Source organism: Equus asinus, chromosome 16 (assembly GCF_041296235.1).
Source record: "Equus asinus isolate D_3611 breed Donkey chromosome 16, EquAss-T2T_v2, whole genome shotgun sequence".
Classification (NCBI taxonomy): Eukaryota; Metazoa; Chordata; class Mammalia; order Perissodactyla; family Equidae; genus Equus; species Equus asinus.
In genome coordinates this window covers 2,856,254-2,871,512 of record NC_091805.1, presented here as the reverse complement: position 1 = coordinate 2,871,512, position 15,259 = coordinate 2,856,254, and the positions used below count along the sequence as shown (strand labels likewise).

Below are 15,259 nucleotides of genomic sequence, written 5' to 3'. Positions count from 1 at the left end.
CCAGGCACACCCACCTCAGGGCCCTGAAGGGAGCGTCCCCTCGACGTGGAGCGCTCTGCCCCTCCTCCACTCTTCACCTACCCCTTCCACCACTCCACACCCACAAAGCTTACTCCCTGCTTTCTAGGAAAGACAGCAAATGTGGCTATCCCTCTCTGTATCCACAGTGCTTTGCAATGCAACTTTGCAGTTCTTCCACCAAGAGATCAAGTCTATTTCTCTACCTTATAAATTTGGCCTTGCCATGTGACCTGCTGTGAACAGGAGAACGTAAGAGAAGTAACGTGGCCATTCTGAGCTCCGGAGTTCCTATGGTGTTCTGCATTCTCTCTCAGGTCCCGGTTGACCATGAAAGTGAGTCCAGGCTAACTTACTAGAGGATAGAGATTACATGAGGCAAAGTCAGGCTGTCTTGGCTGAGACCCTATACAGAGGAGAGCGCCCCGCCAAGAGCAGGAAAGCCAGCCACCAGCGAACCCGCAGCTGACCACAGATGCACGCATGAGCGAGCCCTACAGAAAAGCCAAGCCTGGCTCAGATCAAAAGAACCGTCCAGCAGATCTACTCATGAGTAAACAAATGTTTGTTTTAAGCCATTGAGTTTTGGGGTAGTGTGGTATGTAGCAGTTGATAATTAATACATATTTTTCAAAGTCTTTGCTCAAATGTCAACTTCCTAATGAAGCACACATTAACACTCCATTTCAAGGGCAACTCATATTCCCTCAGCATTCACAACGCCCTTTCCTTCTGTTTTTCCCACAGCACTTATCACCTTCTAACATAAAACGTCATTTACTGTTTATTATGTTTATTATTTATTGTCTATTTATCGTTTGGTTTGTTAAGTTCATAAGGGCAGGCATTTTTGCCTTTTTTGTCCTCTGATGTATCTTAAGCACCTGAATGATACTTGATATAGAAGACCCTCAATAAATATTTGATAAATCAATGAATAAAGGAATCATCTTTGTAAGAATATGGAGAATTAACAACTACATTGAATTTCCAGGCCTATTTTGAAAACTTAATCTGAAAAATTGTCATTTAAAAGAGTTAACTACCAAATGTTTTAAGTATCCTACAAGATAATACAGGGATAACTTTCAGAATTTCACTTTAAGGAGGGAAAAAGAATGAGAGTGGGGAAGAATCCTCTAGTAAGAAAATGTTTATATGTAAACACAATAAAAGAAAAAGATGATATTTAGAACAATCACCATTAAAAGGATATCTAGGGAAAGCACACTTATAGACACTCTTACTAATTAAAAATTGCATAATAACCATTTTAGACACTAGGAAATTATTAACTTTTATCTAGGATATGTGTACAAAAAAAGAATATTACCATGAATGCAAAGATTATTAGCAAGGATAGAACTTTGAAGGTATTCAAAACTACTTGCAGTTCATATTGTCCCAAATTATGCTCCTATAGAACTTCTCTTAAACATATTAATTTTAAAAATTGATAAATGGAAAAAGCTAACCATAAATTAGCAAGTAAGAAATTAATTCTAAGTCATGAGGAAATCATGTAACATTTTGTTCTTGTTTTTAAATGAATTAAAATAAAACATGTTTTAAACACATACAAACAGCAATTTACTTGCCTTGCATAATGCAATAACACAGTCAATGTATAAATTAACTCTTTCTTTCTTTAAATGTAACCATATGTTTCTTAGGCAGATTATTTTCTTCGCTAACTAGGACTACCAAATACTTACATAAGTATTTTCAAAGAGGGCATAAAGTGATATTTTTAAAAATATACAGAAAATTTGAACTTGCCTTCAGCTTGACTCAGGTTTAAGGGCTTAATTGTTAGATAAACCATGCATCTCTGAGCTATCTGCATCCTGTATTGATGACTCACGATTTCACCATCTTCTTCCAAGAAAAAGCAACCTTTTGATTGTACACACTGCCACTCCTGAAATGAAGAAAACAATTTTCTTCAAACAGTATTTATTAAATCTTCCCAGCATGTATAGCAACGAGAAGAAACTTGAGGAGTACATAAAGGAAATGTCAAGTAGAGCCACTGCCCTCCAGGAATTTGCAACGTCATCAAGAGGTAAAAACAGGCATGACACGATTCGATTCTAATTGACAGTAGGCTATGGTTAGGACAAAAGAAGAATTATATATGCAAAATAATATTATAATTCCAGTTCCTAAAATAGTGCCTGGCACGTGGCAGGTGCTCAGTAAGTGCTTATTGTCTGACTGACGTGGGGCATCGATATAAACTGAGAAGGCAATCCATGAACTGTAGCTTGAAGGATCAGCAGCATTTAGATAATGAAAAGTGAGGAAAAGAAGAGAAGAAATAAGAAAAATAAAGTTCCTGACAGAGGGAGAAGCATTGAAACAATAAACGAGCTGCTGCAATAATCAGGTGCGATTAGCTCTTGGAGCACAGCGAGAATGAGGAGGTAAGGACCTCTAAAACTGACGTGTTGAAAGGAAAAGTGATAGGACTTCATATTTAAAAGATTAAGTGACAACCAATTAAGTGTCTCAAGTCTAGGTAACTAAGTGAACACTGAACAAGTTTCACAGCTATAGCAAAATGCTGATAAACATCAGTTTTGAAGAAGACCTTTCTGTAAGATTGTTCCACCATCTCTTAGTCTAGCCAAATGGCTTCTCCTAGTCCAAACTCCTATGTCTGTATGGGATCTCATAACTAAAATTAAGTAAAACTTGAAGATGGCACCTTATGCAGAAAGGAAAGGATTTTTTATTGAAGGTATGAGAAATTGTGCCATTACCATAGATGTGTGCAAAAACCTTTTCACTCTACCATTAGTTGGCTTGCCTACCTATAACGTAAGACATATTTCTGTTCTAATGACTTCTAAAAATAGAATATTAATGAGGTTTTGAAGTGACTTTAACGGATGATTTTTAAAAATTATCTGTAAGTATATTTAGATAATAAGGTCAAGGCTTTAATAATATTAAGATAATCACTGAAAAGGTGTGCATTAGCTGTATAACAACAATAATATAGTAATATAAAAATATTATTAATCTATTATAGAAGGATATACTACGGCACTGAAAAGGCAAGGACAAACATAATTCACACTGAGATTGATTTCTCGCTCATTTTACAGGCTAAATTATCCTAACATGTACTTACACATCATTTTTCTATTATATAAATCATAATTATCTTCATATTTTATATCATTTTCACCACATTAAAATACATTTAAAATTAGAAATTTAAAAATAGGAAAAAAATCCCCATAGTTCCACACCCTAGTTTGGTTTTTATATAATCCTTCCTAATACTGGCCTTATATAAAAATCTATTTCTTACATTCTAATTAACACTATTTCATGTCATAAATGTTATATTTATTAAATGTTATATCCATTTAATGTTACATCCAAAACATTTTGCTATTGAAAAAGAAGAACAAAGTCGGGGGACCACACTTCCTGATTTCAGCACTGACTACAAAGCTGCTGTGATGAGAACAGTGCAGTACTAGCATAAAGGCAGAGACCAAAGGAACACATTAGATAGCCCAGCAATAAACTCCGACACATATGGTTAAATAATTTTCAACAAGGGTAACAAAACCATTCAATGGCGGAAAGTCTTTTCAATAAATAGAGCCAAGAAAAATGGATATCCATATGCAAAATAATTAATTTGGATGCTTACCTTCACCATACATAAAGATTAACACAAAGTGGATGGAAGACCTAAATCTAAGTTCTAAAACTATAAAACTCTGAGAAGAAAACATAGGGGAAAAGCTTCACGACATTGGCTATGGCAATGATTTCTTATATATGACATCAAAAGTACAGGCAACAAAAGAATATACAGAAAAAATGGACTACATCAAAATTAAAAACCTTTGTGTATCAAAAAGCACTATTAACAATGAAAAGGCAACCCACAGAATGGGAGAAAATATTTGCAAATCACATATCTGAAAATAGATTAATATCCAGAATGTTAAAAATTTCTAAAACTCAACAGCAAAAAAACAAAAAAACCCAATTAAAAAATGATCATAGGACTTGAATAGACATTTCTCCAAAGAAGACACACAGATAACCAACAGGCACAGGAAAAGACGCTCAGCATGACATCATTAGGGAAATGCAAATTAGAACCACGAGATACCTCTTCATATCCACTAGGATGGCTATAATCAGAAAAACAGAAAATAGTAAGTGCTGACAAGGATATGGAGAAATTAGAACCCTTGTGCATTGCTGGTAGGAATGTAAAACAGTAAAGCGACTGTGGAAAACAGTTTGGAAGTTCCCCCAAAAATTAAACATAGAATTACCGTATGACCTAGTAATTCCACTTCTGAGTATACACCCAAAACGACTGAAAGCCGAGACTCATATAGGTATTTGTACACCCATCTTCATCGGTGGAAAGAATCCACACGTCCACTGACGGATGAAGGGATAAACAAAATGTGGTATATATACAGAATGGGATATTACTCAGCATTACAGAGGAAGGAAATTCTGACACATGCTGTGTATGGATGAACCTTAAGGACATTAGGCTAAGTGAAATAAGCCAGATACCGAAGGACAAATATTGTATGATTCCACTATACACAGTCCCTAGAGTAGTTAAATCCAGAGACAGACAGTAGAAGGATGGCTGCCAGGAGCTGAGGGGAGGGAAGCATGGGGAGCCGTTGTTTAATGGGTACAGTTTCAGCTGGGGATGATGAAAAAGTTCTGGAGATGGATGGTGGTGATAGCTGCACAGCAATGTGAATGTATTTAATGCCACAAAACTGTACACTTAAAAATAGTTAAAATGGTAAATTTTGTGTTATATAAGTTTTACCACAATAAGAAAAAGATTTTGCTAAGCAATACTCAAATTTTCAATTTAACTGGTTCTATAATTATTCACTGAGTTGGTATACGATTACTTACTTAAATATTTCTAAAATGTTGGACATTTAGGTCATTTCCAATTTCTCATCAGTATAGATGATGCCAAAACGAATACTATTTTGTCTAAATGTTTTTCTTCTGATGCATAATATCCTTCAGAAGAACTTCTAGGCAAAAAGTACACATATTTTTAAGGCTAACGACATGTGTTCACACATTGCTTTGTAAAACAGTGATGCTAATTTTACAGCACTCCCATTGGTGTATAACAATTTTACCATTACACAACTTAATAGTGTTATAATTAAAAACCTGGGTGGTGGTGGGGAGTAATTTCTGGAGCAAGATGTGGGTACAGAAAATATTCAGTATACTATTCTATATATTTTTCTATATGGTATTGTAATGGATTTTCTGTTAATTTAAATTTCTCTGATTACTAGCAAGGTTGAACATTCCCCCACGTGTTTACTACTTCTGTCTCCTTTGTGTGACCTGCCTATTCATCCCCTACTCTCATAGCTCTGTTGCAGACTTGGTATTTTTCTTACTTATTTTAGTAAACTCTTTTGACTATTTTAGATATTAACCACCCTTTGTAAGCTTTGATGCATTTCCTTTTATTTCAGTTTTGGTTATTTTTCAACTTATGTAAGTTTTCCATTTTTATATTCATCTTTTCTTTGGCGCTTTCTCCTTAAACTGAATTTTAAGAAATTACCATTATTGTGAACTATTACTCAAACTTACAGTCAGTCATTAAGCACACGCACTGTCACCCCTTTGGGGTATAAAAGATACGGGTACTTCTAATTCTGAGGAATTAAAATGTGACCTTAAATTACTGGAATTCATCTTCATAAATATATTGCCCATGACAGAAACAAGTCACTATATATATTTTAACAAAATCCCTATGAGACAATATGGGGTAGATATAAATTAGTCATTTTAAAAAACAGAGAAATTGAGGTACCCAGAGGCTCTACGGGTGCAGAGTTCTACAAGGAGTTTGTAGAAATATTAGGTCTAGAGTCTAAGACTTTCAGATGAATGCTTTTACCATTAGATCATGTTTCCAAAAGAAAATATACTCCGGGTACTAAACTCAAGATTCTTATAACAATGAGCTTTAAACTTGGGCTTGAGCCAGAAGTTCAAGTTCCGCTATTAACGATGAGCAAGAGTATGGACAGACCGTCAATTAGCCTCCCTGTAAATCTCCCGGATGGGAATCTATTATGGACTAACAACACAGGCTGACATCCCCCCAAAGCCAACTGGCCTTATTTAATATAATCAACACGACCTTGGAAGACAACTGCTACAGAGGAGAAAGGAAAGATAGATGGTGTATAGATCAGTTACCCTTTCAGACAGTTTGAACTAAGATTCTGACACCTAGTATAAAACATCTAGAATACGTTCCTCTCAATCAGTTTTGACTATAGCATTATCATATAGAATTTCGCCTAATATATTTCATGAATATATTTTTTACATTTACCCATCTGGAACGGTAAGGGATACTAGTTTAGAATTACAGACTATTAGGTAGTAGGTAGAAGAAATCTAAAAAGCGGGGCCAGCCCTGTGGCTGAGCGGTTGGTTAGGTTCGCACACTCCGCTTCGGCTGCCCAGGGTTTCACCAGTTCAAACCCTGGATGCGGACATGGCACCGCACATCGAGCCATACCGAGGCAGTGTCCCACATGCCACAACTAGAAGGACCCACAACCAAAAATACACAACTATGTACTGGGGGGCTTTGGGGAGAAAAAGGAAAAAATAGAATCTTAAAAAAAAAAAATCTAAAAAGTAATCCAGCCCAGACTTCTCTTTTGATTGATGAATGTCTGAGAAGTAAAGTGATATGCTTAAGTCACAATTCTCGTTGATTGCAGAGCCACAGCTGAAACCTAGGTCTCCTTACTTTCTCTCCAAACTACCAGCTATATTCAAAATTCTGCTCTTTTTCACACTTAAATATCTGCCATGATTTTTATTTTTTTTGGTGAGGGAGATTGGCTCTGAGCTAACATCCATGCCAATCTTCCTCTATTTTGTATGTGAGATGCTACCTCAGCATGGCTTGATGAACAGTGTGTAGGTCGGTGCCCAGGATCTGAACCTGTGAACCCCAGGCCACTGAAGCAAGTGTGCAAACTTAACCACTACACAACCAGGCCGGCCCCTGCCATGAATTTTTTAAAAGTTAGTATTTAAAGAAACTTCAGGTTTAAGAAGTTATTATAACAAAAATATGATAAAGCATTATCATTTGGAATTATCCATATATTGAAGTATTAAGATAAGCATAATTTTCTGGTTTTCATACTAAAAAAACTTCAGATTTTAGCAGCTGGAAATTCCTTAAATTTGTGTTATAATCATGGGTGTAGCAGCCCCCGTCCCTCAGTTAAAAAAATGTTTAAATGAAATTAAAAAATAATGCACTTTGCCTGGTACACTGTTAGTGAACATAATTTGTGGCATTTGGGAAACTCGAAGATGGAAAAATTTTTCAAGGTGCTTACAGTATTTCTGGGGGCAGTGCCAGGGCTGGCAGGAGACACCTTTACAAAATTTAGCTGGGGAGAGAGTTAATAGAGGTCTTTCTATTCTAATTCTTTCTAATTCTAGAAAAGTTGCAGAGAGAAAGGAGTTTATAAGTTTGTCTAGAAAGGCAACTAACCTGTACAGCACATTGCACTTTACCAAGGCTGGACAACAGCAGGACGGGAGCTCAGACAAACCTGCACAGCACAATGCACGTTACCAAGGCTGGACAACAGCAGGAAGGGAGCTCAGACAAAACTTGCACAGCACAATGCACGTTACCAAGGCTGGACAACAGCAGGACGGGAGCTCTTACATAAGCTGCACAGCACAATGCACGTTACCAAGGCTGGACAACAGCAGGACAGGAGCTCTTACAAAACAGAAGTAAAATTAATGCCGCATTACTTATATCAACCAAACTTCAGTGTAATTGTCAGACTATTCTGAAAACTAACATTCCTAGGAGAATTTGTAGCTCTCCTGTTTAAAAGGAAGCATTCAAATTTTTAAGGTCTGCTATTGTGTGAAACACACAACGCTTATTCAACCTAAATTTCCTTTAAAACAAACAGGCTTTCAATTACACAAAGCTTCTTCTCTAGGACCTAGACTAAAAAGTTACGAATTAAAAGAAAAAAGTACTGACAAATTGGCTGGCTCATTCAAATAAATCAGTTTGAAAGGATTATAGATTAAGTTGACAATTTGAGTATTATGAGAAAAATGGAAGAAGGCTGAGCTTTAAGAAAATTTTTAGAATGAGAGAGTAAGAAATTCCATGTATGATTAATCTTTTGACAATATAAAGCAGAAATAAAAGAGTAGCTTGTAATTCTTATATATGGCATAAGGTGGTGCTATATTCTACCAATTCAGGTAAATTCACATAAAAGGAAAAAGAACTGTTAATTCATTTATTTGTCACATACAAATTTTACTTGTTTTCATTATATTTATTTTATTTTCATTAAAAATAGTCAGGTTGAAAATTCTACCTATCAAAAAACTTAAACAGGGGCCAACCCGGTGACGTAATGGTTAGGTTTGTGTGCTCCACTTCGGCGGCCCAGGGTTCGCAGGTTCGGATCCTGGGTGCGGACCTACATACCGCTCGTCAAGCCATGCTGTGGCCGCGTCCCACACACAAAATAGAGGAAGACTAGCACAGACGTTAGGTCAGCGACAATCTTCCTCAAGTGAAAAGAGGAAGATTGGTAACAGATGTTAGCTTAGGGACAACCTTCCTCAAACAAAAAAAAAAAACACCACAAACTTAAACATATCAGTAGAGTTACATTTTTCTTGGAACACTGTAGGGAACATGATTTAACACACAATTCTGTATTATTATTAAAGTTAAGGCGAGGTAGAATTATTAAGCAGTAGATCTGCCAAAGACTTAGTCAGAGGAGGAATCTATACATCATCATCATCACTGTTGTGTTTTCTAAAGCTATCTCACATCACATACTTACTAGAGAGCTATTTGCTTTTCATTAAGACAAGCAGGTAAGTAGATAGTTACTGAACTTTTTGTTATTAAAGAATTATAAACTGTAAGTACTTAAAAACAAAAGGTTAAATATATAATTTATAAATGAAAAATTGATTTGGATTGCCACCTAATTGACAAGTTGAAATGATCAACATTTTGAAAATAGAGAAATTTTTGTAACAAAATTATTATTTGGAACCTTCACAAAAATTAAGTTAGACAACCATTTCAAGTTTAAAATGTTTATATTTGTATTGTCATAAATATAGACATATATATAACATATATGTTGCACACCATATTCGTATACATGTTGAATAACATATATGTTACACAACACATATATATGTAAAACTATATGTAGGCATATTTTAATTAGAAGTCTGGATAGAGGAAATAGTGCGTCTCTGGAGTTTGCGACTCATGTTTTGGGGCTTTCTCTAATTCTAGGCATGATTGAGGGGAAGCCATTGAAGCAATTCCCCTCTCAAGAAAAACTCCTAATGCTCCTTGCACATTACAAAACCTAAGCAAACGGAGAGAATTCAGGATTAAAAACAGAATAGTGATTCAGCACCTACATATGGTCTATGGAAAGAAATACATGTACAGTCCCTGTAAGGGTCTTATTTTCCTCCAGTAATTCAGGCCCTTTACCAACCGTGTGGATTCATGGTTTAAAATCTGGCTTATCAGACCCCATCACAACAATTTTCTAATTTCTGAAAGAGCCTTCGTCTCTGTTCCAATCCCATACATGTTCATTCCACATGAAATCGAGATACCAAAACTTGTTTAAAATAGATTTAAAGTACTTGAAGAAAACTAACTTAACAAACCTCTTAGTAACTTATTCTGTCAATTTCAATGAAAACAAATTACATAATAACTATATTCACAACCAAGTACTTCTCAGAGTTGTTATGAAATTCAATATAAAAAATCTATGAAATTTATTAAAAAAATACAAAAGGCTTCCATTGGCAGAAAATAATATTGTTGGAACACTAAATATTGCGTGTGAACATGGTGGACATGCACACCAAATTGCTTAGGGTGCATAGATTCCTAAACAGTCTGAACAAAATTCCTTGGAGATAATGTTTTAAAATTTTAATATAGAACAAATGTCACTGTCTAGCAATTTAAAGATATAAGGGACTTCAGAGTTCAATAACAAATACAGAGTTGTTATTTGAAACAAAAATGTAGCTCTTGAGAACAATCAGTTCCATTTTCTAACAGCGGTTACAGTGTGCGGTCATAACCATCTCTCCCCCTTCCACAGAGGTCTCCAGGCACACATTTTTAATGTACCCTAGCAGTTTCCAGTTAATGTTTTATATTTCTCTAGCTATTATTTTCTGTTGAAAGAAAACTAGTAAAGGTTGAGTCTAGAAAGGGAAAACAAAGGAAGAAGATCAATATTAACACTCTAAAAATATTGACTTAGCAAAGTGTCTTTGTTATCTTTCTCTCATAGGAACGGATATTGAATGAATGCTTTATTTATAAGAAACACCTATGGAAAGTGTTTGTTAAACAAAACAAAAAAATTGCTTGGCAAAGCACCTAATTAGATAATCTATTCATCAAGTCTGGAAATTGAAGAGCCATCATTTTCAAACTGAAGACTTTTTAATAATATTCTTATTTGTCATTCGTACTTCAAAAGTATTAGAACTGGCTTATAGGGTAGAAGTGCTGCAACACACAGAAAAACCTCAATTATTTCACAAACTTTACTGGTTCTCTCTAAATGCTACGTAGTTGTTAAGTTTAATGCCAAATTTTTTCAGAAAAAGTTGTATCTATTAATTTAAAATACTATACCTTTACTGAGTTTGGCTCAGTTAACTTCGAGTTTCGGTTACTATTAGCACCCATTGTAACTGTGAAGGAGACAGATGTTTTGAACTTTCTAGTTGTTGCCAGGAAGGAACTCCTGGTGTCACCTGTAACAAGTAATAGTTATTTGGTCTCACATTAGGAAAAGTTGTCAAGGAGATTTGTTTCTAAACACAGTGTAGTATAAAAAGTCTGTGTATTTATTTCGTTCTCTTTGTTCTTCTTATTGAAATAAAGTCAGAAGTTTTATCTTTATTGGGCTTTAACGGTCCCTAATTTATGGGCTACTAATAGGATTCTTTATTTCAATATGTTACCTCTTAGCCTGAAATTTTAGTTTTAATAAAATAAAATGAGCATAGCCAAGTCAAGCTCCATAATAAAATTTTACTTCAATAGATTTTTACAGCTAAGAGAGTCTAGAAAGGGTAGCTGACAAAAGTAGGCTTCTCATTTGTTTTATCACTGACAAGGCAGTATGAAAGGAAAAACTGATCTGAATACGTCCCTCCATTCTTGATCAAGAAACCCTGAGTGTCAAAAGTAAATACCTTTATTTGTGAACGTGTCCTCGTCACTTCTTCTCATGATTCTAGGCGATGGTTTGGGTACTGGTGACGGTTCCCTTTCAGGGGACGCTTCGATGTGGCTTCCAAAATGTTGACGCTTCAGTTTACTGTCAACTTCCAGTTTTTCTAGAGCAGTTTTGAGACATTGCTCGTTGGTTGTCAGATATAACTTACAAAACTACAGGAAATAAAAAAGTAGTCCAGTGGGTAAAACACTCAATCACATATTTGGGAGGGGAAGACAAATGCACATTAGTAGGCAAGTGGTAGACTGTGGATGGAATATATTTTCTCTTGAACTAGGCTACTCATTTTATTTTCTTGAATCAGATTGACCACCCTCAAGTGACCTAGTGAAATGTAACCACGAGTCAAGGAGGAGGTCACACTCCGAGTGAAAATAAAATGTCACACAAAGAGAGGTGATTTATGTTTTTTTACAAGATGTGTAGAATTGCATTTGTTCTAAATAATTTTTACGATTCTTCCACCCCAGAAACAGCATATTTCTGCAGAGAGTCTCTGTTTGTGTGTGTGTACATGTATGTATTTTAACTTGGTTGTATTACTTTTAATATAGTCCTCAGATTACAACTGTGGGACTGGAGAAATTAAACTTCAAGTATAATTAGTACACAATATATAAGTATGTCATTACCAATATTAAAAAGATATACCCCTTTAAAAATACTTCTCCTACACAGTAAGCCAATTTACATCAATATGAGCCTACGCACCTTGATGTAGTCAAACTTGCCATCAGCATTTACATCAGCCAAATTTACTATGGCATTTACTTCTTCTCTAGTCATCTTCTCACCTCTCTGAAAAAACAAGATTTATTTTAAAGCAACATGTCTATCACTTTGTTATGCATGAGGAGAGTGGAAATCCATTTTAATCTTTTTCACAAGTTTGAATATATGGTTTCATTATAAATCTCAGAATGAGTATTATGTCAAGCAAGAATGAAACTGTTATACAAAATAAAATTTCACAATTTTATTAAATTTTGTTAAAGTGTGCTGAATTTCAGTTTACTAAATTTCAACAACATGTATCACAGATCCAGTAATAACTACTATTGAATTTAGAGTAATGATACTTTCTCACATTGTACCAAGACGCAGACTGGATTCCTAAGCCTATTGATGCTGTTTATCTTTTACTTATCACATATGAACCTATCACTGATTTACAGAGTTCTCAGAAGGAAAGAATTGCAAAGGAGCACAAGGGGATTGCAACATGGGCTCAATTTTATACTTTATCTTTTATTTACAAAGCACCTTTCATCCAGAAGGATCCTTAAGCACTTTATAAACAACATACATATGATTCATTTCACCTGCCAGTGAAACACTTATTTTTAATGTAGACTTTGGTGGTCAAAGCTAGATTCTAAGTTGTTTTGCAAAATATGCATATTATAGATATGCATATCTGTTTTACAGATCTTACCTTTGTTAGAAGTTTATAAAGGTCAGTGTGTAAAATAGAGCCATCATCATTTACATCTAATTGCTTAAATGATTTTAGCAGTTCTGCTTTTGAAGTAGGTTTCTCCTTCCTTAAAATTATACAAAAATCATCAAAATTCAGTTTGGCAGTTTGAGGAGTCCAATACTTATTAATGGTCTTTTGGGATGGATTTCTTCCTGCATGCTGAAGAGCTGCCCAATAAAACAAGTATTATTTGTTATAGTAACATCTATATTGGAATTTAAGTGTATTTTTTCTTTAAATCATTATATATTACAATATTATACAAAAGTTCACATATACCAATACATTACCTTTGGTGTGGATAACCTAGTGATATTAACGTATGCCTGACTTTCAAAAATGAAAAATATCTGTTATCAGCTAAAGATTCTTGATTTATTAATATCAGAATTAAATAGATTTTTCCTATTCTGACAGTTGTTTCTCAATCTACATAGTTTAATTAACTGATAATACCTGATTTACTTCATAAGAGTGCTTGGAGAAAAAGAAAAGATTAAAAATAACTATCCTCTTAACTGTTTGCGGACATAAGAATAACCACAAAAAGTATAAACTATTACTTTTTCTGGCTCAACAAATCTCTTAATGAGGAGATTGTTAGTTTGAGAATATTACTATCAAGCCATAATATCTAAAATGTTCATCATTGCTAGACACTAGAGTTTCAAGAACATTAATCATGTGTCAAATGTCAAATATATGCATAAAAAGTATCTGCTTTAAGTTATAATCCCGCTAAAAATCAGGAAGGTCAACATACTTTGAGAGAAGACTACTATAGAAATGCAATGGTCAAATTATTCTTTTTAACCAAAACATTTAAAAATAGTCCTATAGCCAGTTATTCATAAGAAATGCCTATTATAAAAGCCATGACCTTACAGGCACGAAAAGCAAAGAATTACGACATGAGAAGGGCTTCATATGTTTGCATACGTCCTATCACACTGATATAACGGTTTTATTAAACACTTATGGATATTCTGTACAATTGAATAGGAATAACTTGGTAATTTGCAAATAAACAAATCTCTGCATATTAAGATTTAGCACTATCTAAAATGAACCAGTGATAAGTTTCCTAGAACTACAGGAGGGAGTAACAGAATTTTTAAAGGTATAACTGTCCTGAATTGTGCTAGCAACTTCTATTATAAAACTTTATATTTGATACTTCCAACTTTTTTAGGTGAGATTTCACAATATCTCTGCATTGTCAGTAAGCATTAAAAAGTGATAATCTGGATATTCTATAATTTAACGTAATAAGGATTAATATATATAAAACAATAACTAAAGAAATATGCTCAAGGAGATAGAAATCAGATCAGGGTAATAAATACAGACATTTCTGAGTCATTTTATTGAACATTCATTGTGGACAGCATAATACAGGGTGATTTTTTTTTCAGAGATACAAACTTCTTGGTTCCTAAGAAATTTTATAATCTAAATAGGAAGTCTACACCTGAAGTGTAAAATTGCTACCTGTGGTCGTGGTTTATGTTTAACAACATATTAGAAGTCCATAGACTAAGAGAAATGTTCCCACCCTTCAGCTTACACCAGAGTATCATACCTAGATGAACTTTGGCACAGGAACAAGATAATCATCTAGAGGTGACTTTCAGAGCTAAGAAAAAGTTGTAGGCCTGGTGAATTTTCCATTCACCTAGAAAGCCTTTGTGGAAATTGGTAGCACTGGAGATAACATGACTCTTTTCCTATTTCCACAGGTTTATTCTGGATGTAGAGAAAAGCCCTGACTGCCATGCCACCCTAGGAATAAAAGATAAGTAAGCATTTTGCCTAGGGCATAAACGGACAATTCCTTAATTCATCTATCAAGAGAACCAGGGAAAAGGCAAACGTGTTTTAGGATGCCGTCCCCAGCCAACCTCCATCCTCTAAAAGCTGGGAGTAGGACATAAACGAAGTTGTGATTTGAAGCCCATGTGAAAGAAAATGGTATTTTCTGTCTAGCTTTGGGAAACAAGCGTGTAACTCTTTCCCACAAGTGGCAGCTCAGCATACACTTGTTGCTATCTTTAATAACAAAATATTTTTTAAATGTATTGTTAATTACAGAATTTTCTCAATAAAATTAATTATGTCAAAACATGTACTCAGTAAGCAGACATTCTTGTCTAAAAAGTAGGTATAACTTAGTAACCTACTAACCTAACTTTAATCTCTAGTTACAGAATTAGTTGGAGCCTATGATTTAAGTCTAATAACAGTAAAAACATTATGTAACTGACGTTTAAAGTTTTACACCAAGATACTAATCTTTTGCCAGGGTTTACTTTAAGCTTTGACATGAGTCTATAATACCTGTATTATTTGTAAGTTGGAAAAAAAAAAAAAA

The 15,259-nt window shown here is 34.6% G+C and overlaps 1 protein-coding gene across 11 annotated transcripts in view; it reads right to left on the bottom strand.

The window, feature by feature from the left end:
• Positions 1–15,259, bottom strand: part of EFCAB7 (EF-hand calcium binding domain 7) — a 37,715-nt gene that overhangs the window by 20,221 nt on the left and 2,235 nt on the right. For all 11 annotated transcript variants that reach the window (XR_011494782.1, XR_011494781.1, XM_044749238.2 and 8 more), the window contains exons 3-7: positions 12,844–13,055; positions 12,120–12,206; positions 11,365–11,560; positions 10,799–10,920; positions 1,798–1,939 (exon numbers count right to left, since the gene is read on the bottom strand). Coding sequence is in view for 9 of the 11 variants with exons in the window: in XM_044749238.2 (XP_044605173.1) it covers positions 1,798–1,939; positions 10,799–10,920; positions 11,365–11,560; positions 12,120–12,206; positions 12,844–13,055 (759 nt within the window). In the remaining 2 variants the exon portion in view is untranslated. The remainder of the gene's footprint in view (positions 1–1,797; positions 1,940–10,798; positions 10,921–11,364; positions 11,561–12,119; positions 12,207–12,843; positions 13,056–15,259) is intronic.